This window comes from Callospermophilus lateralis, chromosome 4 (assembly GCF_048772815.1).
Source record: "Callospermophilus lateralis isolate mCalLat2 chromosome 4, mCalLat2.hap1, whole genome shotgun sequence".
Classification (NCBI taxonomy): Eukaryota; Metazoa; Chordata; class Mammalia; order Rodentia; family Sciuridae; genus Callospermophilus; species Callospermophilus lateralis.
Window position 1 is genome coordinate 2222578 of NC_135308.1, and position 22462 is coordinate 2245039.

At 48.8% G+C, this 22462-nt stretch overlaps 1 protein-coding gene across 1 annotated transcript in view; it reads right to left on the minus strand.

The window, feature by feature from the left end:
• Positions 1-2136: 2136 nt before the first annotated feature.
• Positions 2137-22462, minus strand: part of Csmd1 (CUB and Sushi multiple domains 1) — a 1328246-nt gene continuing 1307920 nt past the window's right edge. The window contains exons 60-70 of the mRNA XM_077109222.1: positions 21913-22086; positions 21503-21676; positions 20365-20438; positions 17869-17980; positions 16321-16500; positions 15111-15155; positions 12240-12401; positions 9776-9888; positions 8822-8909; positions 5790-5922; positions 2137-2296 (exon numbers count right to left, since the gene is read on the minus strand). Of these exons, the coding sequence (XP_076965337.1) occupies positions 2137-2296; positions 5790-5922; positions 8822-8909; positions 9776-9888; positions 12240-12401; positions 15111-15155; positions 16321-16500; positions 17869-17980; positions 20365-20438; positions 21503-21676; positions 21913-22086 (1415 nt within the window). The remainder of the gene's footprint in view (positions 2297-5789; positions 5923-8821; positions 8910-9775; positions 9889-12239; positions 12402-15110; positions 15156-16320; positions 16501-17868; positions 17981-20364; positions 20439-21502; positions 21677-21912; positions 22087-22462) is intronic.

Genomic DNA, 22462 nt, shown 5'->3' on the forward strand with positions numbered 1-22462 from the left:
CAGGCAGTCAGGGATGTGGGGACAGAGACATTGATCCAGACTCTGAAGTCAGCATTTTGCACCTCGTTTGAATGACCCAAACTGAGATATGTACAATATATATATATATGTATATACACCTAGTATATATAGAGTGACCTGTTCTCCCCTGCACACAGCCAGCCTCGCACTTTGACATTCTCTGTTCTTTAGTCCAGTATGTGTTAGGAGCACGGTTCCTCCCGACTTCTGCCAATCTTCCCAGAAGAACCACGGGAGGATCCCCATCTGCCAAGCAATCTCTGGGAAAGCAGCCAGCTTGGCCAGAGAAGGACAGACGGAGCCCAAAAACATGGAGCCTGAAGCACAAGGCGGCCAGTGGAGGCCAGAGAGCCCCAGCGCAGGTGCGCCCTCCCCTGGCAACAGAGCCCAGGGAGCCGAGTGCGAGACCTACTGAGTGCTCAGACCAGGATGCATGACTTTCAGAGAATGAGCAGTGTCCTGCTGGGTCCCTTCTGTGTTTCATGAAAGGTCAAAAGGTGAAGCCCTGCGCTGAAACGGTCAGCGGCCAGGCAGACGCGTCAGTCCTAACGCTAGCATGGATGTGCCCCCCACAGCAAGCCGGGGGCCAGTGCCACACCCTGACACCGCCACTGTGCAGAGGGGAAACCCTCGACATGTGGGACATGTACTAAACATCAAATAATAAAATAAGCGTCATCTTTTCAAAAATACTTTTATCAAACAAGTATAAATAAAAATAAACATGATCTTCACTTTGAATCTCTTACACCACATTCTCCTGGTCACATCTCCTACCCATGGTTTTGATCTCATCCGCCTCGGGAAGCGTGGACTGTTCTATTGATCGTGTGGTTTATGATCTCCTACAATGGGATGTAGCCTGAAAGTCATGAGATGATCTGTCTGGAACCCTAAAGTGTAAAACAAATGGAAACCAACCAGTGGGATGGAGGGTCCTGAGGAGGCGCGTGCACTTCCCTTCCTCCAAAGGGACACTTAGTGTTTGATCCTGAACAATTCCCGCTGAGTTCAAGGTGTGACTCTGGTGTCCGACTTCCAGTGCAATACCAGAGAGTGACGTCACAGAGAAAGAGAGCCAGCACTGTGGGGCGGGCTGCAGGGAGCCGGACCCACGAGCCACGAGCTACCTAAATAAATTACTATTCACATCTGTACACGGCAAACGGACACCTCTGCAAGGAAGTGCATGACAGACAGGGACTGGGGGACAACGGTGCTGGGGGACACGGGAAATCAAAGGCCTCTTTTTCCTTGTTGGACATCTTCAATGAGTTCAGCACATAAATGGAGCTAATGGAAGCAATGACAAAACAGACCTCTCCAGTACTGCGTTTCCCTTGGAGACCTGGCCCCTGCGGCCAGCCCCCTTACTCCTACTCAACTGACGGGGTGTGTCCAGTTTCACAACATGAAAGGATGCTTATATACAGTGGACAGTGTGTGTAAACCCTGTGTAAATAGTTATCAGAATTTTAGTCATTCCTAACACACTAGTGCAAAAAATTGTGCATCAAAAATTCTGCAGTAGGAAGCTGACTGGGAAGTGTGCCGATGTGCCTAGGGATGGACACTCGGGGTTGCCGTGGGGTCGTCGCGCTCGTCAGACCTCGGGGAGGCAGAGTGGAGCGTTGGTGGGTGTGTGCATCTATCAGAGAGCTGTCCCCTGGGAGGAAGCCTTTCCTTTTCAGAGTATTGGTGTCCATGGGGGTGGAAAAGAAAACAAACAACACACAACATGGTGCTACCATTTTGTCACTGTGCCCGAGGGACGCATCCACGTGCCAGAAGGTTGCACTGAAAGGCCTCCCAGCCACACTGAAGCATGGAGCTCGGCGTGTCCGCGAGACTCGGCAGGCTCCCTTGAGAGACCTTGGTTCGAGCCGGTGCAGCCAGGTGCTTCGAATCCACGTGTGGAATGAGATGTGTTTGAAGTTTGATCCTCAGAAGACCCTGCCACGTTGGAGTGGAATCCCCGCTGCACGTACACCGGTGGACAATGGGAAAGGACGCTGCAGCAAAGCAAGCGAGAAGGGAGAGTGGTCTATGGCACCAAAGGAATCACCGCTTGTCCGTCAGAGGTATGGCTATGGATCAGTCCTGGGGCACTGAGGGCTATACCACTGTACAAACTGTGTTCAGAGTGGTGTCGAACCGCACAGCCTTCGCTTCTGTGGGCTTTAAGTTTGTGTCATACATGGGGTTTTCAAACGATGCCTGTCCATTGCTGTTCTCGTGCCCAGCATAGCCATTGTACTGAACTTTCGGTCTTGTTCTGCAGGGAAGAGAGAGTGCGCAGTTAGGGGCCTGATGTCAGTCACAGAGTCCAAACAGCCAGGCTGGGGGTGGCAGGGGCCCACAGGCACAGGAAGTGGTGTGTGCAAGATGGGAGGGGTGGGGGCCACCTGCTCAATCACCAGAGCTGACTTCAAAAAAAAAATTGAAGGTTGGGGGCAGCGGATACAGCTCAGTTGGTAGAGCGTTTGCCTCGCTTGCACAAGTCCCTGGGTTCAACCCCTAGCACCACACACACACACACACACACACACACACACACTCACACACACATTAATAGTTGGGATTATATCACAGCTTAAAAAATGGAAGCAATTTCCAAAATCAGATGGTCATTGGTGCCTCCTAGGAATGCCCTTGAGATGCTCTTCCCGGCTGGAGGCAGGTGGGGTCTGGGCTGGACAGTCACACGAGGCCGCGGGGAAGCCATGAACTTTGTGACTCTGCAGTAATGATGATGAGAATGTGCACCTGTGGGGTGCCCAGCCCTGGAGACTTTCTAAGTTCACCAAATTTATTTATTTTGAAAGTTTGACTTTTTTTTTTAGTGAGTTAAAAATTAGTCTGTTTTTAGAAACAAAGCTACCCTTATTATTAAAATGTCTTTATATTTGGTGGTGAAAAATCCCCCCACACATGTAGAACCCTTGGTACAAGCATTGAGGGTGTTTAGACTGAAGAGATCTCAACACGAGTGCTCTGGCCTCTTCACTGGCTTTCCTTATTGCAGGGGAAACTGCAGAGGACAAGTTGTCAGGAGGTGAGGACTCCCATAGCAAGCCAGCCACGAGCCAGGGGCTACTGGATGAGAAGAAACCTTCTGCTTGAGTGGATTTCTGTCGATTTTCTCTCAAGATACAACGTGTTCGTTAGGAAAAAGACATATAAAAAGTGTGTGACCTCAGAAAATGGGTTTCCGTCAGCAAAAAGTCGATTTCAACAGCCCCAGGAGTCAGAGACGTCACAGACACTGAACTTAGAAAGCGCTCAGGCAGCCAAAGGCAGCAGACGAGGCAGTGGATGAGATGAAACCAGGAGCTGGTGGAGTCCACCTTCTGGCTGGGGGGGGGGGAGGGGGGTACACGGAGCCAGACCTGGAGGGGACGCCCTGGGCTCTGGGGAGGGAAACCAGGACGGCCCTCCAGGTGCTGAGTGACACCAGGGCCTGACTGAGGAACAGCTTCCAGCTCACAGGGAGCAACAGAGAGGCTCAGCGACGTGTGGCAGGGTTCTCCCTGGAGACACATGGGGCCACCCCCATGGACAGTGCCGAGAAGGCAGGGGAGGGAGCCCAGGGCTTGGCCCTGCCCCTGGGCTGGGGCCAAGAACCCAGAAAGGTGACCACAGAGCTGTAGGCCACGCTGCCCACGGTGCCCTTGGAGAGCAGCGAGTGAGAGTGGCCTTCCAGCTCCAGAAAGCAGCCTGGGCAGGTAGGGCAGTTTAGGATGGCTTCCAGGACCCCACCCGCCACAGGAGGCATCAGACCACAGAGAACCCCAGCACCGTGGCAAGTCTGAGGCTGTGCATGCGTGGCCTCCACAGAGGCACTCAACCACGGAGCACAAGCAGAGCAACGTCCGGGTGGACAGACAAGAGCTGCGGTGTGCACTGGATACCCCACAACTGGAAGTCCTTTTACCCTACACAGCCATGCTTAGTGTGCGGGGTCAACCTTCCATAGGACAGGAGATGCTCAGGCCCGTAGGAAGGCTCGCATCTCTGAGCCACAACAAAGCCTGCTCTCTGACGTGTGGGGCACCATCTAACAGGACTCGTGGGCTGCTGGAGGGTGCAGAGGGCTCCCACCACTGGGTGGCAGGAAGGTCAGGGATTCTGCTCTAACGGAGCTGACCCTCTTCCTGGGGTGGCGTGGATGCCACAACAGCAAAGGCAAGTCTGGTGAATTATCAGTGCTGTCTGTGTCCCCAGGGATGTGACAGTGCCTAGTGGAACTTGTGAAAGAAGACACATCAATTTAAACTCTTCCTACCCCTGCATTGAGTGGGATGCGGCTGTGGCCTGTGTGTCTGCACTGACTGACTCTTACACCAGCTGAGGAGCAGAATCCCAAGTGGAAGGCTCACCAGACCGGGGTGCACAGGAGTTTTTTTTTCCTTGCTTTTTTAAAGAGAGGTTCTGGAGATTGAACCCAGGGGGTCTTTACCACTGAACTACATCCTCAGACCTTTTAAAAATTATTTACTTTGAGACAGGATCTGGTTAAGTTCCTGAGGCCGGCCTCAAATTTGCAATCCTCCTGCCACATCCTCCCAAGTCTCTTACACAAATGTGACACCACACCAGCTCAGAATATTTCTTCTTCAAAATAAAAATGATAATGATAATAATTAAAGTCGTGCCAATCATCTTTTTGTATGTGCTAGGCATGTGACCCAAGACCTTGTGCATGCAAAGCCACCAAACTACACTCCAGCCCACCAATCTACGATTCTGTAGATACCACTTGAGATTTCTTTTACTGGGCTGTGTTTTTAAAATACAGACTTTACCAACCAGAGGTGCTGCTAGTGTACCTGCAAACATTTTGTGCAATGCAACTGTGAAGTAACCTTCTTACTATTTTGTATAGATTTTTTTAAATTATACGAAAACATATATTTAAAAATTTGCCCTACAAGTTACTAAAATGTACCTTCCTTGGACTAGGTTTATTTTGTTTTAACCAGAATTAAGTGAAAATATGTGTGTCTTATAAATTGATATTTGGCATAACTAATATACTTTAACCTTGTTCCAGAGGATTGCTACATTTTGTTGTTAGTTTCAGGGAATGATACTTTTCATTCAGTAGATTAGAATGATTTTGCATAAGCCAGATTCCTCAGAGTAACATATTATACCCATCAACAGCAAGGACTTTATAATCACTCTACAACCTCCTTCCTTCCTTCCTTCCTTCCTTCCTTCCTTCCTTCCTTCCTTCCTTCCTTCCAAATGCATCCACATTAATTCCAAGGAAAGGATTCCATTCAATAAAATTGTTTTACTTTAAGTTCTGACACTTTTCAATTAACCAGTATTTAAAAATTAATAAATATCCAGAACATTCTAGAGGGATGGTGAGTATGATATTGTTCAGTGTGTATTAAGATCTCAACTTTTGCCTGCTAAAGGAATAGATTGCTCAACAATTCATGAGTTACAGATGCATGGGGTAGAAAGTGGTCATGGGGCGCATTATTTCCCCTTCTGTTGGAAGGCTGAAGGCCACGTCAAGGAATACAGGCCCCCTCTCAGCCTATTCTCTTAAAGCAGATTACTCAAATGTGACCTGCTGACACAGCAGGACAGCTAACAAGCAAAGGAAAAGACACCAGCAACACAAATCCTTGGCACACAGTCCCTAGCATAGCAATGCAGAATACACATGCGTGAAATCCAAGTGCACACCGTGGCTCACACCAACACTTCACACTCTGCACATTTGTGAACAGACCACGCTGCTCCAGTACCTGTGTTTGTAGAGGTAAAATGCAAACCCTGATAAAATTAAAGCGAAGAAAGGGACCAGAATGGCAGCTGCCACGGAGCCGCTGCTGGTGCCGTGGTACTGGTTCGAGGGGTCTTCACCAGAGCCCAGGGGATCTGGAAGACAAGAGGGGTTAAAATGTGTAGTTACTGTACCAGACTTAAGCAAAGCGATGTGCATGATAAATTTCATCAGTGATCACAAACTCTGTGAGAAGCAGGGATTTCCTTTCCGCTGGAATCTAACTGACACTCTTTCTGATTCGATGTCCATTTTAATGACCAACAGACAAAAGCTGCCTGGCAATTCCTTACCCACAGCCAAGGGGGCTGTGAAGGAGTCTCCCGGTGCAGACGTGAGGGAGATGAAGGGCACTAGGCACCCTTTGTTTGAGTGACAGTTTTATGCACATAGGAATACCTAACAAACATCTGCAGTCTATGTAGACAGAGGAGCTGCTCTCTGAGATTCTCCAAAGTCTTGGACTGAAGGGAAGCTGCAGCTGGACGTCATAGTGCAAGTTTGCAAGAGAAGTGCTGAGCCACGCGCTGTGCCCAGAAGGAGGGAAGGCCGCGACGGGCAGCTCAGAGGCTGCGCAGGCTCCACCCCTTGCCCTGGTCTGCAGTGCCAGAGCTTGCCCAGCTCTGAGACAGGCCAGGGGAAAATAGACCAGCAAACACCGATTCCCTGTCAATTGTCAAAGACAGCTGTTGGTTCTTGAAGAGTTTCTTTATAAAATATGGTTTTTAAAATGTGTTTGACCTCATTGCCTGAAGTTGCTTAATGCAAAGGAAAATGACAGGTACCTTTTCTCTCTAAACCTGAGCACCCACGGTATGGCCACGGGACAGAGTCAAGCCAAGGGGAGCCTTCACCCTGGACGTCGGACTTGGGTGGGTGGAATAGTCACCCCTTGTTCCTGTGGTTGGAGGGGCTGGAGCCCTGGGGGCCATTGAAGTCCCCTGGTGGTTCTGGCTGTCATGGGCCACATGTGGGTTTATCGGGTATTTGTTGGTCATTGGCAAATGTTCAGAGAACCGTCCACTCAAGCCTCTGCCATGCTGGTGGTTAGGACTCCTGTTTGTGGAGCAGGAGTCCTCTGCCGTCTGGATGGAGGTGAGTTATCAGACCCAGGATGATCACACATCTTCTCTCCTTCTCTGTATGTGGGAGTCATTCGATTTTAATAGGGCAATTAATTTAAGTTGATTATTTCACACAAGATTTTCCACTAACGTTGTCTTCAAATTAACTGGACTTCAGTATCCATTTAATGATGATACATTTTTTTTTCCAGTTTATCTGACTAGAGACAACCAGATGGTTATTTTTCTCCACAAAATAGGTTTGTAGCCATCACTCTTAAATGAATGATTTTTCCTGAAATGTTACTTAAACAGACTTTTCTGATTAGTTGAACGTGAAACTTGTTTGAGATTCAAATTATTTTGTGAAGCAAATTGTTCTCCCTGACAATCAGCTTATCACCACACGAGGATAAAACTGACTCGTTAATTCAAGCTGTTATTTAGTTAGGCCGAAAGGGCAGGCAGTGACACCAAGAAAACGGGTGACAGCACAGGGGTCGTCTGGGTCGGTTCACTGCGTGAGTCCACCTGGCCATCCACAGGGTCTCCCCGGGCCTGCGGTGTGTCCTGAAAATGACGACAACCTGGACCGCTGGGAGAGGGCGAGCAAGCCGCTTCAGAATCTAGCTGAAGGTGAAAGAAGTGTCTCCTATCGTTACGTTGGTCTAAGGGGTTCCTCTATTCCATTTCCCCAGACGACACAGTTCACTTTGAAAGATGGCCTGGCATCACAGTTAATTGCTAGCATCATAATTTAGTTTTTCTGCGCCATGGCACCCTGGGTTTTGGAATGGTGGAAGAGGCCATTGCACGGTTGGCTTTCCTTTGTCCAGGGTGCTGACTGGCAGGCTGGAAACCTGCTCTTCGCCTCCCTGGGCTCAGGCTAGGTCCTGAGGAAGGAGTGTATCAGTGATCCACACCACAGAGCTTTGCCCTCCTGTTCCTCTGCACGGCAATCTTCCTCTTCATAAATTGGCATGTCCGAAGCCTCTTCCAGCAGCGCATAATGTAGTTCCAACCATCTGGCAGGAACGCAGTGCTAACCCCATACAACCTGTGTCTCCCCTGCCCTGGTGCATGTGGCCTATGGCTCCGTGAAGGGCGTGTCTGTGCAGACCCCTCAGCACGCAGCCACACCGTGCTCCACAGCGGCTCCCAGGACTGCAGCTCTTCCTCCGTCCCCTGGCCAGCTCATCAGTGAGGCAGGATTCACTGCAGCGGCCCTTGCCTTGCACCTTCCCATCTCCTCGCTGAGGTCAAAATCAGAAGAGAAGGAACACACAAGGCAGGAGGTCTGCCAGGAGTGAACGGGTCTCCTGGGTGCCGGCCTCACTCGCTGGACCCACGGCGCTGAGTGCACCGTGTCCTACCTGATGCAATGCATCCCAAACACCTTTGCTGAAGCAAAGGCCCACGGTGGCCACAGGTGGTGTGCACTAACTATCTGAACTACTGAAGGAGCCCTGCAGACGCACATGTGTGGGAAGAACAGGGCTCGTACTCGCAGGCCAAACATTTTGGAGAGAGGCTGTTGGAGGAGAGGACTGTCAGTCCTGTGTGTCCACTCTCCATCCCCAGAACTGCACGCCTGAGTGTCCTGGGATCAGCCAACACCACACTTTAAGCTGCACATTCTGGTGACTGAACACGACCATTGATACTTTGTAGAGATACAGACTTTTTTACTTTTAACATCCCTTAGTTTTCTTAGGGTAGTAGAGTTGCTCATTTTTAACTTGAGTTCCATCTTTGTGCCCTTGATTCTAAACCTTCTTGATGCAGAAGGATGCTAATCCCACAGTGATGTACCTGGTGCATCATCCCCAGCTTTGTTTCTGTTTTGTTTTGTGAATGTGCCAGGCCCTCCTGAGTGCTGCTGGGGTTTCTTTGCGCTCCTCCTTGGTGAAGGAGGCCTGGCGCAGCTTACCTTGTCGCTCCAGCTTGAACTTCCCGAAGTCCTTCCCGTGCACGTCACCTTGGAAAGTGAATCCTCCCCGTTCAAGTCCTGAGGACACCTGGTAAGTGGGGACAGGGAGGAGACATGTGAAAAGGAGGCCAGCGGGTCCTGGTGACCTCAGTGTCACTGCTGTCCCGAGTTGCTGTCACATCCCACGTTTATGACATATTTACAGTTAGAAACTGAAAGTCATACAGGCTGGACTTCCACTAACTTGGATTCATACTGACCCTCTCAATCTGAGTAACTGCCTTGTGACAGGGAGATGGAGCTACGGACGAATAATCACAGCTCCCGCACGGGAGACTCACGTGGTCACAGCTCCCGCACGGGAGACTCACGTGGTCACAGCTCCCGCACGGGAGACTCACGTGGTCACAGCTCCCGCACGGGAGACTCACGTGGTCACAGCTCCCGCACGGGAGACTCACGTGGTCACAGCTCCCGCACGGGAGACTCACGTGGTCACAGCTCCCGCACGGGAGACTCACGTGGTCACAGCTCCCGCACGGGAGACTCACGTGGTCACAGCAATCGGGCCTGCGTGCCTCATGAGGCTGTGTGCCCTTGTCACACGTGACCAGGACACAGCAAGATGACTTGCAAAGAAGGTGCTAAGGAAGCCTCCCCAGCTCTCCGTTCACAAGGAATACCGGCTCAGGACTCTCAGAGTAGCCACATGGTGGCCTTACAGTGGGTGGCTGCCGTGCTCTCCGGGGAGAGCCGTGGTCAGGCCCTGCTCTGTCCTTGGCAGAACGGCTGCTTTACTCTTGGCCAATGATTCTCACTTTGGAGTTCAGTCTCCACCACTATAAAATGAGGGGTAAAGTGGTCCTGCTGCCAAGGGGACACCAGGTCTCCAGGGACAGAGTGACTTCTCTGCTCAGAGCACGGGGTGCGAGGAGGCCTCAGGCGGGCACTTACGTAGCCATCGAGACCCCAGTTGTCGTTTTCAAACTTGCTCACAAAAACGTCTCCGGGGCCTTTAACGTGGAAAGCTTTCAGGAGCAGGTGGGTCTCCTCCTTCTTGTAAACACCTGTGGAAAGACGGGCGTCAGTCCCACCTGAGGATCCTCAGGGCCACCGGCAGCCACTGTAGCACAGACTTGAGCAGAGCAGGAGCAGGCGAAGCCCCAGCTCACAGAGACCAACAGAAGTCCTGGTTTAGTTTGAGTCTCAGTGCTTCCCCCCAAAAATCTGACAGCTCGTGAGAGTCCTTCATGGACCTGGTTCACCTCACTGAACCAGGCCGGGAAGGACAGGAGTGTGTGTGTATTTGATTCTTCTTAAAGATCCAGAATTTTTTTATCCATATTTTATTGACTTTTGAGGGCAGGAATATGTAGAAAAAACAGACAAAACCGCAACACAAATGCAGCTACTTGTAGGGATGCCATTGGTGCAGGAGGAGCACAGGAGGCCAGCAAGGACACGGGCCCAGCTACAGAGAGGGGCATGGGGGACGGACACCACACCTGAGGGTGTACACAACTGGCGTGTTGCCGAGGGGGTGGGCTGCACCTGAAGCGAGTTCCCACCACAGGAGGAGAAAACCCAGAACAGAAACAGGCGCTGCATAAATGGGCTGCCGCCACCTGCAGGCAAGGGTGCGGAGTTCCCAAGAGAAGCTGCAGGGGGCTCCCACTAACTGGGCCCAGAGGAGCCATCCGGAAAGTGCCAGGCAAGCGTCCACTGACAGACACCAGAAGGGAGCCTCTGTCCAACCCCAGCCCTCTCCTGTGGGCGGCTTTTCCCGCCACAGGAGAGGTACAACCACCTCCTGAGAGCGGACGAGGGTTAAACAGCAGCAGCAAAACCAACCGCTGTCCCAGCGGGCACCACAGCGTGTGCTGCCCTTCCTGCCCCTCCCATTCTTTCAAGCCAGGCTGTGTGGAGTCTGTGTCCTGGGACTCACTCCCCCGGGGCGACCACAGGCCCCCCCACACTGATCCAGAGTCTGGGGGCACTGAGTCCCCTGGGGGCATGTTCTTTGGGGGAAAGTTCAGATCTCTGGTTCTGTAAGGAGAAAGATCTAAACTATGGGGCTGGAGCTGAGGAGTGTAAATATTTAAAAGCTCCTTAGTTTATTCCGACATAACTAGATGTTCAGTGCCTGCTCTGAGTCATGTGTTCATTCACGTGGGCAAAGCATAAGGGAGTGTGGGGTCCTGAGCCAGGGGCCACCAGCCCACCAGCCCAGGAGCACACCCTGTGGACATCTGAGGTGGGGAACAGTTTTTTTTTCCTAATGCGGAGCGTATGGGCTATTTTACATGTTTTCCTATCCAAGGACAGAAAAGTGACATGTGAGGCCGGAACCTGACCCCACCATACGTCCCAAGGATGAGTCACCTACTGTGGGGGGGGGGTGGCGTTTTGAGACGCCTTGGTGTTCAGAATCAGGGCTGCCTCTTGTGGGTGATCCAAGGAGACTCTCAAGCCGTTAGGAGTCAGTTCATGGCAAATGGTATATAGTTACAAGAAGGGGGGTTAAAAATCACTACATTTGGGCTGGGGATGTAGCTCAAGCGGTAGCGCACTCTTCTGGTATGCGTGCAGCCCGGGTTCAATCCTCAGCACCACATACAAAGATGTTGTGTCCGCGGAAAACTAAAAAATAAATATTAAAATTCTCTCTCTCTCTCTCTTCTCTCTTCTCTCTCTCTAAAAAAAATCACTACATTTAAACATGAAGGAGGCTGAGCATGTCTGTTCCTAGCGGGGCTCAGATTCTGACTGTGGAGTTCAGCTACGCCTCTGACAACTACTTAACATATCACCTTAGGTGAGCTACTTAACGTTCCTGAGACCAACACTCTCTCTCTCTCTCTCTCTCTCTCTCTCTCTCTCTCTCCTTTTAAGTCTATAAATATATATACACACACATATATTTTATGTATATATACACACATGTATGTGTGTCATATATATGTCACATAAGGGAACTTGCACCATGGGATTTATGTAAGAATGAAAAAGACAATAGATAAGACATGCTTAAAATTAAGAAGCACGTATGTACTGGCATAGAAATCAGAGCTTGTTTTCCTACTAACGTTGTCATTTTATTCACATGTGGTGACAAAACTCGGGAGGAGCACATGAGTTAGAGGACCTGAAGAGAGTGGAATTCAGTGTCGTGTTGGATGTGACCGACAGGCCCTGGATCAGTGCTGTGCACGTTGCTGACCCTCTGCACTCCACTGTGGGAGCTCTGCACTCCTGACCATGACAAGCTGTGTCAACCGGCTGTCGCTGTCCAGGGCCGCTGAGACCAGTGCTTGCAAAGCCCCCACAGCAAGAGCAAGCGCTTCCGAACCAGGAGCCCCGGGACAGGCAGGGCCCCACTGCTGCTCCCCGGTGCCTGACCAAGCCCCTCAGCGCCTACCTGTCAATTCCAGCTGCACCTGCGAGGCTGCCGTGAAGGTCGCGTTCACCTTGCTGCTGGTTGCATTGAACCAGTCAACGGTGAGAGTGGCAGGCTGTCTTTTTCCTAAATATTCATAATATCCCTTCCACACCGAACTGACGAAAAACACGTCCGAAGGAACTGCAGGGAAGGGAACAGATGACGTCAGCACACACAGACATGACGTCTGGACATTTCAAGCTCAGACGGCCCAACCCTGCTCAGTGAGAGATGACCGGCAACAGCAAGGGGGTCGCCTGGTGCACTGTGCTCACACAGTGTGCGTGGCGGTCAGAAGAGAGAGCCCTTGCTCTGGGCAGGCGACAGCTCTGCTCTGCGGAGGCAGGGAAGCCCGGGAGCCTGCGAGGCGGACCTCCACGGCGTGGCCATGGGAGGAGGTTCTACCAAGGCTAGCGTCATTTTCCTGTGCTCAGTAGGAAAGTGTTCACTGCCCCCTGGACTCCTGCTGATACCTCACTAGCACTCAGTCTGCTCTTTGGAAGACACATACTTGGAGGCACTGACTCATGTCATCTGTGAGGTGCGCCTGCCCTCAACAAGCTCATGCTTCCAAGCAGGTGGACGGCACCAGCCTGTGAAGACAGGGGCCTTGCTTCACTCAGGGCTTTGCTTTGCAAGTGGAGCTGACCACTCTCCCCCATGCTCTTCTGCTCTACCCAAGTCTCTTTCTGCAAAACATGCCAACATTAGTCAGAAAGGGAGAAGGGGTCGCCTCAGCTGCCTCTTTTGTGTATGTCTAGTAAATTCAGAAATAAAAGGCATGGAGTCTTTCTTAAACAGATGAATCTGGGTCAGGAATGCATGCAGAGGTTCCTGATCTATTTTATTTTCACAATTTATAAAAAGTATTACATTTATCTTCCACATCTCAGGTAGGAATTATGTATAAAATCCTGCCTTTTTCCTAATGTCAACCTAAATATCAACGCATTACAATGTAAAGGTCCACATCAGTGTTTCACTAAGGTTCTCTCCCTTATGAGGTGCAGCTCCTCGTGATGTACCAAAAACATTCAATTAAACAAGTTCCCTGCAAGCAGAACTGGTCAAAACACGTTCAGTTGCTAGGTAGAAAGAAGGATTCATTTCTCTCTAAAAATATTTTCAGTAAATCTAATAAAGTGGAAATCATGAAGTCACAACGGTGTCCCCGCTTCTTTTTGCAGCCTATTGGCCACTCTCCTGTGTCCCTGGACAAGCTAGGCCTGCAAGGACCCTAGTAGGAGAAGCCCCAGAGCAGAGTGGGCTTCCCATGGCTTTGCGTCAACCCAGCTTACAGTAGAGACAATCAAACAATAGAACAAAGTGAGAACGACGTCTCAGCACAAGTGTCTGAGATTCTTAGAGATCACTGACATTAAACAGTGAGACATCCACAGCAGGCTGTAGAGGCCCTGATTTTAACTGGCAAACCCCAAATGTTTAATTTATTAAAATCAACAGCCTCTAGAATAGCCCAGATTGTTTTTCAAGACTGGTTTCTGTAACATTCACTGAGAATATTAATGTGTGCACCTCCTTCCCTCCAGGCCTGAGGGTGTCTCACACTAGTGGGCATGCCTGATGGGTAGGTTAAGGTAGCACCGGGGCTTAAGAGCCGCCTCTCTGTATTCAGACGTGACCATCAGTCATGGGGTAGCCTTCTCCCTGGGTCCTTGCCACTTGAGTTCCTGCGGGTAGTGTGCTAGTGCACCTGCCAATAGCAGAGCCATGCTAGTGTGGACCACCATGATAAAGAACCCTATCTAGTTAGCACCTCCTCAGAGAGGAGAAAAGTTACCCTGAAAATAATGTGTGCACCTACAAAAAGCACATGTAGATATTTAAATATGTCAAACACAAAATAAGAAACACATGACAATGAAATGCTGCGTTTCCTTCTGTTAAAGAAAGTGTGGCTTGGATAGTACTGATTCTTGTACTTGATTTGTGATATTTTAATGAAATAGTGAGGAAAGATGATTTTATGCTCTTCATTGTATAGGATGGAGAGAGTCCTCTATCATGCGATCTGCCTCACCTAAGAATCGACTGTGCAGCCCAGCATTACCAGTTTCCTTCCACACTGATGTCAAAATAGAACATCATGTCCAAGAAACCAGGATTAATACCCAAGTAAGGAAAACACTAGTCATTGACCTCATATGTTTACAAAGACTATTTATGCTTAAAAAAACAAACTTGGCTTAAATGAATTTAATTTGGGGATACTTGTTTAATTTAAATAGTATCCAAATCCGTAACACAGAGCACCTTGCCACATGACGTCAGATACAGAAGCCCTCTCTTAGGATCAGGACTGTGCCTTTCAGATTCACTGCCTGATGCATTGAGCAAATGCCCCAGATGGTGACAGGCCATGTGGGGCATTTGCTCAATGATGAGCTTGCTGGAAGGCAGAGATATGGAAATCATGGATCATGCAGGTCCTTGGAAGACGGGGTTGCCCGTGTGAACTGCTCTGGTGACAGCGCACACCATCATGCTTGGCTGGGGCTTCCCTCACACAGAGGAAGGACTGCAACCCTATTTATAAGGCTCTCCATCATACCACGTGTGGGCTCAGCCTGTCCTCTGCCTCTGTGGAAGCAAATCGTGAGCAAGCATGTCCAGGGCTGCCCTTGCACACAATGTTGTTCCACTCACGAACCCCTGCAGCAAATCAAACAGAAATCTGCGCAGGTGTGTGGTGTCAAATCATTGGGATGCTACTTTGCCCGGTGTAATGGATTCAGAAATTTAAATGCTAAGAATTTTTCACTGTGCAAAATAAGGAGAGAACAAATCACTTAATTTGATTGAAATCTATAACTGTTCTGGTATACAAACCTGGAGTTTTAGTAACTGTTTCATTAACTTCTCTCACTCCTTTACCTACAAGTAAAAAGACAAATTATCATTTTCAAAAACATTTATTTTTTAATAAGTTTGAAAAAAAATGTCAAATTGAAGCAATTTTCCTTTCTCCAGATTTTTAAAATGTACCAAATACGACTGTCGCATCCGTATGCATCTTAGGCCCATGGGTGAACTGTGTCCTGGGTGTCGTGGAGAGCTGCCTTCCACAGGGGAGCCGTGCACACCCACCTCATGGGCAAATCCACTCAGGTGCTACAACAGAGAGCCTTGCAAATCAGGGTGGCTTGGGTCCGCCTTCTGACACCCTGCTGGGGACACCGCCTCACACTAGGGCCAGCTACCTGAGGTGTCCAGGGTTCCAACCCTCTGGTGTCCCAGGCCCCAAATCCTCTGGCACGGAAGAAGATGGAGTCCATTCAGTCTAATGAGTTAGTCTGACTTGACTGTCTCTTAGCTTTTATATTTACAGGTCAAACTACAAATGGTGATCTTTTAAAGCTTGTATTCTTCTGTTCTGACGGGGAAGGGCAAAGGGGTGTATTTTAAAATCCTGAACCTGAGACTCTGAGTAAATGTGCTCCAGGAAGCCAAGACTGATGTACTCCACAAATTGCTTCCTGCTGTCCAAGACTCAAGGCGGATCCGCAAACCACATTGGTTAGAATGTGACAGGTTTGCTGCCAGCAATTCTGACCCACGTGTTACTCTCATTTGTAAACACACAAATCTGTAATCAAAGCATCATTTTCATGCTAATTGCTTTTGTAACTTCAAAAAATAGAACAAATGTTAAGAATATATAAACGTCTACTTCACCACCAAACAGCTTATGGATTCAAAAACACAGGTAGTTTCACTTATGTATTCTCAGACACTTGGTAATATTTATTTATGCATCTTCAGTTTTAAGAAGCACATTTTCTGAGAATATATTGTTTATTATTTTTTTTCTTTTAACTCAGAATATTTTTCTTCAGCCACATAGCATTTCTCTTTTGCTTAAAATGTAGATAGCAAATTATAAAGTCTCTATGTCCATGTAACCCTGAGGTATACATCAGTCGCTCACTGTATGCACATCCAGGCACACGGAGTGTGCTGAGGCTGGCTGAGGACACCCCTCCTGCCGCTGCTCATCTGCTCTCAGGAATGTGCCTTCACGCCGTGATCAGTGACTTACTTTTACACACAGGTGACTTCCCCGTCCACTTCATGTCTGCCTTGCACGTCCTATGTTCAGAGCCACCTGCAAGGAAGAAGCCCGCGTGGCAGGTGTACACCAAGGTGTAGCCGAAAGCAGGAAGGTCGATGGCCCGCACGTCCGCGTGCGCCGGGGTTTCTGGCTGCCTGCAGGCGTGAGCTGAAACGGCATTCATCCCGTTAGGAACACGGAGACCACCTCACTGCGAAGCTCACACACGTCCCAAGAGGTAAGTAGCACGCACGTCAGAGCGGCTGTGAGGCGGGTGATTCCACATATGACACATACACATGATTACACGTAGAGATTCAGAGGGACACTCTGACATGCAGGTAAGGTAGATAATAGTCAAGACCCTTACATGACCAGTCTTATAGACTAACTCAGACAGGCTGACACATACTCTAAACATACCTCGATTCTTGTCAGGTGGCAACTAGCAAGTTCATTGTTCGGTGAAGTGAGTGGTAAAGAGTTGATGTGCACTTAAAGACTTAATTAAAATATAGATTCTCATTTTCTTTACAAATATAATTTAAGAGTAGATGAGACCGTAATGCTTATTATATATTCCAAATAGCCTTATTTTTTATAAAGTTTACCCATATGTCTCAGATTTTAAAACTTGGTAGATTATTATAAAACAAGTTTACAATTTTAGAACTATAAATGAAATTGCTTCAAGTATTGCCAATATTTCACATTTTATCAGGCTTTCAAACTTTCAAGACAATGAGTTCTTGCAAGTTCCGTTTTACCTAGAGAGGCACAGTTCAATGGGCACATACTTGAGTATATGCACATACATATTCGTATGCTAGCCACATATCTGAATAGTGATGTAGAGATGGCAACTTTAAATTAACCACACATGTGATGATTCTGATAAATACATGGAAAATCACACCTTACATTTTAGCAAAATAATTTTTCATAACATTCTCCTGATGCTTTATGCTTAAAGCCAGAGTAAGATGTGGCATTTCACTAAATTAATGATGGGGAAATGAAGGGCTGATTCACTATCTGTCCACAAAACACTGTCTCTAAATCTCATGATCAAATCACAAAACTAAGTTTGGTCCTCAAGAAGCTATTTCAGTGATCCATTCTCATACTCTTCGTATCTATAACAAAAACACAGCCTAAGCATTTATACTGTTCTCTGACATATCACATGACCTACTAAACACGAGGTCAGCTTACAAGCGAGGAGAAAGGGGTGTAGTGCCACCCTGTCCCAGGACTTCTAACCTTAGCCTGGTACTGTCAACTGGAAGGCTTGCTAAGCAGATTCCCGGCCACCTCCCTCCGGAGTTTCTGACTCACAGGTCTGGGGCTGAGAACTGGCATCACCACCCAGGTCCTGGCCTTGCTGCTGCTCCAGGTCCCCAAGCGTGAGACTCGCACAGTTCGGGACCAGGAAACTCTGTCCAGTCAGACACAGACTCTGCTCCTGGCTCCCCTCAGGGCAGGCCCTCCCCAGACAGCAGACAGGTGTGCCCGGTGGCGCAGAGGTCCACTTACGTATGCACTCTGTCTGCAGCCCGCTCCACGTCAGGTTGGCGAGGCAGGTCCGCGTCGTGGAGCCTTGAATGTGGTACCCCTTCCTGCACCTGAAAAACACCGTGCTCCCGACCTGGAGGGAGACCAGGAGGGTCAGGGGCAGAGAAGAGGCCCGGCATGCAGAGCCAAGCCCCGGTGCCCACGCGACGCAGCCAGCCAGCTTCCGCCCTGCCCTGAGCAGCTGTTGGAAGCTACATGTGCTTCCCACTGTGGTCAGACATCCTTCAGGACAGAGACCATCAGCGAGTGGAGCAAGATCTTAGACCACGGAAAGTTAGGAGGCTGTTTGGGCAAAGAGAGCACGCTTTCTCTCTGATTTCGGGGCTCTTGCTTCTTAGACTATAATAACTGTTAGTTTCTTTTCCTTTTTTCTTGCCACTCACACTTTAAACAATTGATATTTATTAGAAAATCACTTTTGCTAACTCTTCTAGGGTGCCGACTTCCTCCTGCTCTCTGAAGGAGTCCACTGACCATCTTTCTGTTGCTTCAGAATATCCAAAATCCTCAGCGATCGGTCACTTACATATTTTTTTTCTAAAAAATGGGCAAGTGTGGAGGGCACAGGAGGTCATCCATGACCCTTTACACCTGAAGCCCAAGAGCAAGCAGGGCGGACGGGGGAACTGCGGCCAGGGAAAGCGCTCCGCACTCAGGGCCACTCCCCAAGTCTCTCCTCGTGGGCCAAGCAAGAGTCCTAAGACGCAGACACACATCCTGACATGTGCTCTGAGAACCTACACCCATCCCTTAATTCCTCTGTGTCTGTCTCCCACAGGTGAGACCACGCAGCCCTCGCTGGAAGTTTGGGAACAACTGTACGAAAATGTGAGGAGACGGTGGGTACATTGGAGAGTAGTGGGGGTGATGCTCTTAGCATGGAAAAAGTGAAGTAGGAGTTTACAAAGAAAAATTCCAAAGCCGTCTAAACTCCGGATGGTAACTCTGGTGAGTGGTGAGAAAGGTGGGCCTGTCAGCTCCTCGGGGGCCTCCGCGGGTCTCCTGATGAGCCTCCCAGTGGCCTGACTCAGAGCTCCTGGCAAACACGCTGAGCCTACCAGCTGGAAGGCAAGGGAGAGCGTCTTCCCCTGGCAGAAAGCAAGTGCAGTGCCCTCCTCACAGGGCACTTCAGCAGGGTAGCCACACCACCCTAGATGGTCCCACATACCAACCTGGGAGCTCGGGGACTTGTGGGACGGGTCTGGCTGAGCAGAGGAAGCTGGTCCCTTAGTTGGCGTGATTAACAAAGTCTATCTGGAACGTCCCAGAACTGAAAGGGCTCACTGTGTGGGGGTCGCGTTTCAGCACCCAGGGGAGGAAGGTGAGTCTTGGGGACTCAGCACTCACTCTGAAGACAGTGTCTTGTCCCCTAAGTTGTCATACGGCCCTCCACTCGTGTTGCTGCACTTCACTGGGCCATAAGAGGGGTGCAAGTCAACTGTGCCTTACACGCTGCTAATGAACGGGCACCATGAGCTCTCACCCACTGTGCACTGCAGGTCACCAGGTCTGAAAGCCACGTGATCAATGGCGATCAAGATTTCATTTTTTGTTTTGAGTCAGTGAGAACAATGTCCGCATACAGTATTTTATAATATTCCTAGATATTAGCCATTGAATGTTTATTTACCAAAAAGCATTGGCCTGAAGTTTAAGGCCGTACCTTAAAATGACAGAAAATGCACTAGATTCCACCTGTCGACACCTGGAGTGCCAGAGAGCTGTCAGGAATCAGCAGTGTGTGCCTGAGTGAGAGCAATACACTAGGGTCCCTGGGAGATGGGAGGGGGCGGCTGAGGAAGAGCAGCCCATCTCCATGGACAGGATCCCCAACGCTGGTTTCCAGGGCCACATCCTCAGAGAGCCCTGGAGCTACTTGGTTCTTAGGATGGTGAAAACTTCTTATTTCAAGCTTGTCTTGCATTTTAAGCATTTCTGCATATTAACCACAGTGTTGATGTGCTCTCTATTAAACGCCAACTGATCATTCACAAGTGCTGTTCAGATGCTCCTCTGCCGTGGTGTTTGGAGAGTTCAGGCGAGAACAGGTATCACAAATTAGCTTGGACCAAGGGGCTGGAATGTAATTTCTTCTGTGTTTTTTTTTTTTTCTCTCTAGAATTTAATATCTACCCATTCTATCCAGCCATTAAGTGGAGTCTTTGATGTGCAATTAATTAGTAATTGAGAACTTCCCTTGGAGCATAACAGACAAATAAATACAAACTTATGCATGTTTTCAAATAGAAATTAACATAGCGATTGTTAGAGGAGTGACCAAGTCCCGTAGGCTATGCTGAATTGGACAGTTCAAATACATGCATAAATCCTCAATGAATGGATTTCATTTGGGAAAATATAAGATGAACAGAATATGATATAAAAGTGCAAAGATGTGTTTAAGAATCCACTCAATTTTATATTTCCACTAAAACATGCAAAATAAAAATGAAGTACCTCATATCCTCTGGAGCTATTCTGTATTCCGAAATGTGGAGTACCAGGGTCTGGACAGGCATTGTGTGCAGGATCTGAAACACACAATTAAAACATGGCAGCATTGATATTAAGAGATTTTGCAAAGTTGATGAAACATTGTTTGACAATATTCGAGATGTTTGTCATGAAACTTGAAGTAAATTGCAACTTTCCTCCATCAGACCTCTTTAGATATTAATTTTTGATGTTAGCAGACTTTGAGTAGCTCTGTATATTCTTACTAAAGAACAAGTTGCTCTTCTCCCTTTTCTGGTTTAATTTCCTTCACTGATAATCGTTGATTAATATTATGATATGGGTTTATTTAATGGTCATCTCAGCTGGTCATCCATGACATTTTTTTTTTCCAAATTTCTTCAGTAAATTTTCAAAATTTCAAAAGCAGAAATCCATTTAATGGTCCAAAAGGAAGTGAAAGGTAGTCCAGCAGTGACCTTTGCCAAGCACATAGGATAGGAGTGGTCACAAGCTATCTGCTACAACACCGGTGCTCCTTACTGCTCACAAAAGTAAAATAAAAATAAAAAATAAACAACTTTCTAAAATTTGTTTTCTATAGCAACTAACCCATAACAAGAAAGAAAAAAAATACTTTTAGTGTAGGAATATCTACCATGTAGCAGTAGTTTAAATCAAATGACAATAAACAGAATTAGAAAAAAGAATGCTTCAATGAAATTTCTCTAATACTGTCTTGATTTTTAAGTAGATATTATTTGACTTCTTAGAAAATAACCAAGATTATAAGCCATTATTTTTTTTACTATAAATTTGCAAGAAAATAGCTCAGTAAAACTGGGTGATCTAAATCAACTCAACCCTGGGGTGAGTCTGCCTGGCTGGAGGCTGTTCAAGGACCAGTAAGGCCCCATCTTGCAGGAGGCTTCCCTGCGGGGTGGTGTAGCCAGGGCTGGAGCCCCGGGTGGTGTGCTGGCAGCGGCTGGCAGGGTGCAGGCTGGAGGGGCTGCAGGTGGTCAGCCGCTAGCACTTACTCAGAGCGGCACCTTTTCTGGAGCACCCTGGAACCACCAATGACCTGGTTTGGGACTGCAGTGTCCTGTGCCTAAACCTCCCCAAGCCCTGGGGCTTTGCTCACCGATGCAGGTGGGCTGTATGCCACTCCATGTGCCGTCAGCTTGGCAGATCCTTCTCGAGGACCCCACGAGTAGGAACGGAGATTTGCACTGGAAGAAGACTTCGGACTTGTAGGTGAAACTCTTCCCACTGAGCCGGCCCTCAGCAGGAGTGCCAGGGTCTCCACAAAACACAGCTGTGGAGAGCAACCGGCAGATGTCACCTGGCGGCTGGGTCAGCTAGACCTGTACTAGTGTCTGTTAGATCTTGGAGGAAAGCCCATGCCCTCCGGCAAGGCCAACCCCAGTGTAGGATTCTACATGTTGTAACTTGGCTATGACTGCACATCACTGTGGCCTCAAGTTGCCACCATGGTGTGTGCAGTGACTGTGGCTCTGGGAGAAGTAGAGCTGGTGTCGCTGCGGAACTTACGCAGGCACTGCGGGACCTCTCCTTTCCACAGCCCGTGGCCTTCGCAGGACAGGATGGCCGAGTGGGAGAGCTGGTAGCCGTCCACGCAGCTGTAGCTGATGCTGGAGCCCCAGTGGAAGTCGGTCCCCTCCACCTTCCCATGCGGCACCGGAGGAGGCTGGCTGCACAGGACCGCTGCATCCAAGAACAAGCAGTGAGATGTCCGAGCGCCTCGGTGTCCGCGCCCACGGCTGCCCGTGCCCATGGCCGGGGCTGAGTTCTCCCCAAATTCAAAGGACATCTATGAAGGGTTATGTTCTTTTTCAAATAGGAGAACTACTGAGGAAGACAGTAGTAAGATCACACTACTGTTCTCCAGTGCTTCTTCGTTAGTTTAGGTCCTGTGTACAAAAGCAGCGTGAGTCAAAGCCTGATGGCTGCAGAATGGAACAGGGTCAAACAGCACTCCCCGCATGCTCAGGCCAAAGGGGAAGACACTTTCTAATTCCATTTGTGTCTTTTTGGGCTGGTTTCCAAGGACAAATCAAATGAGGACTTGGTCATAGAACAC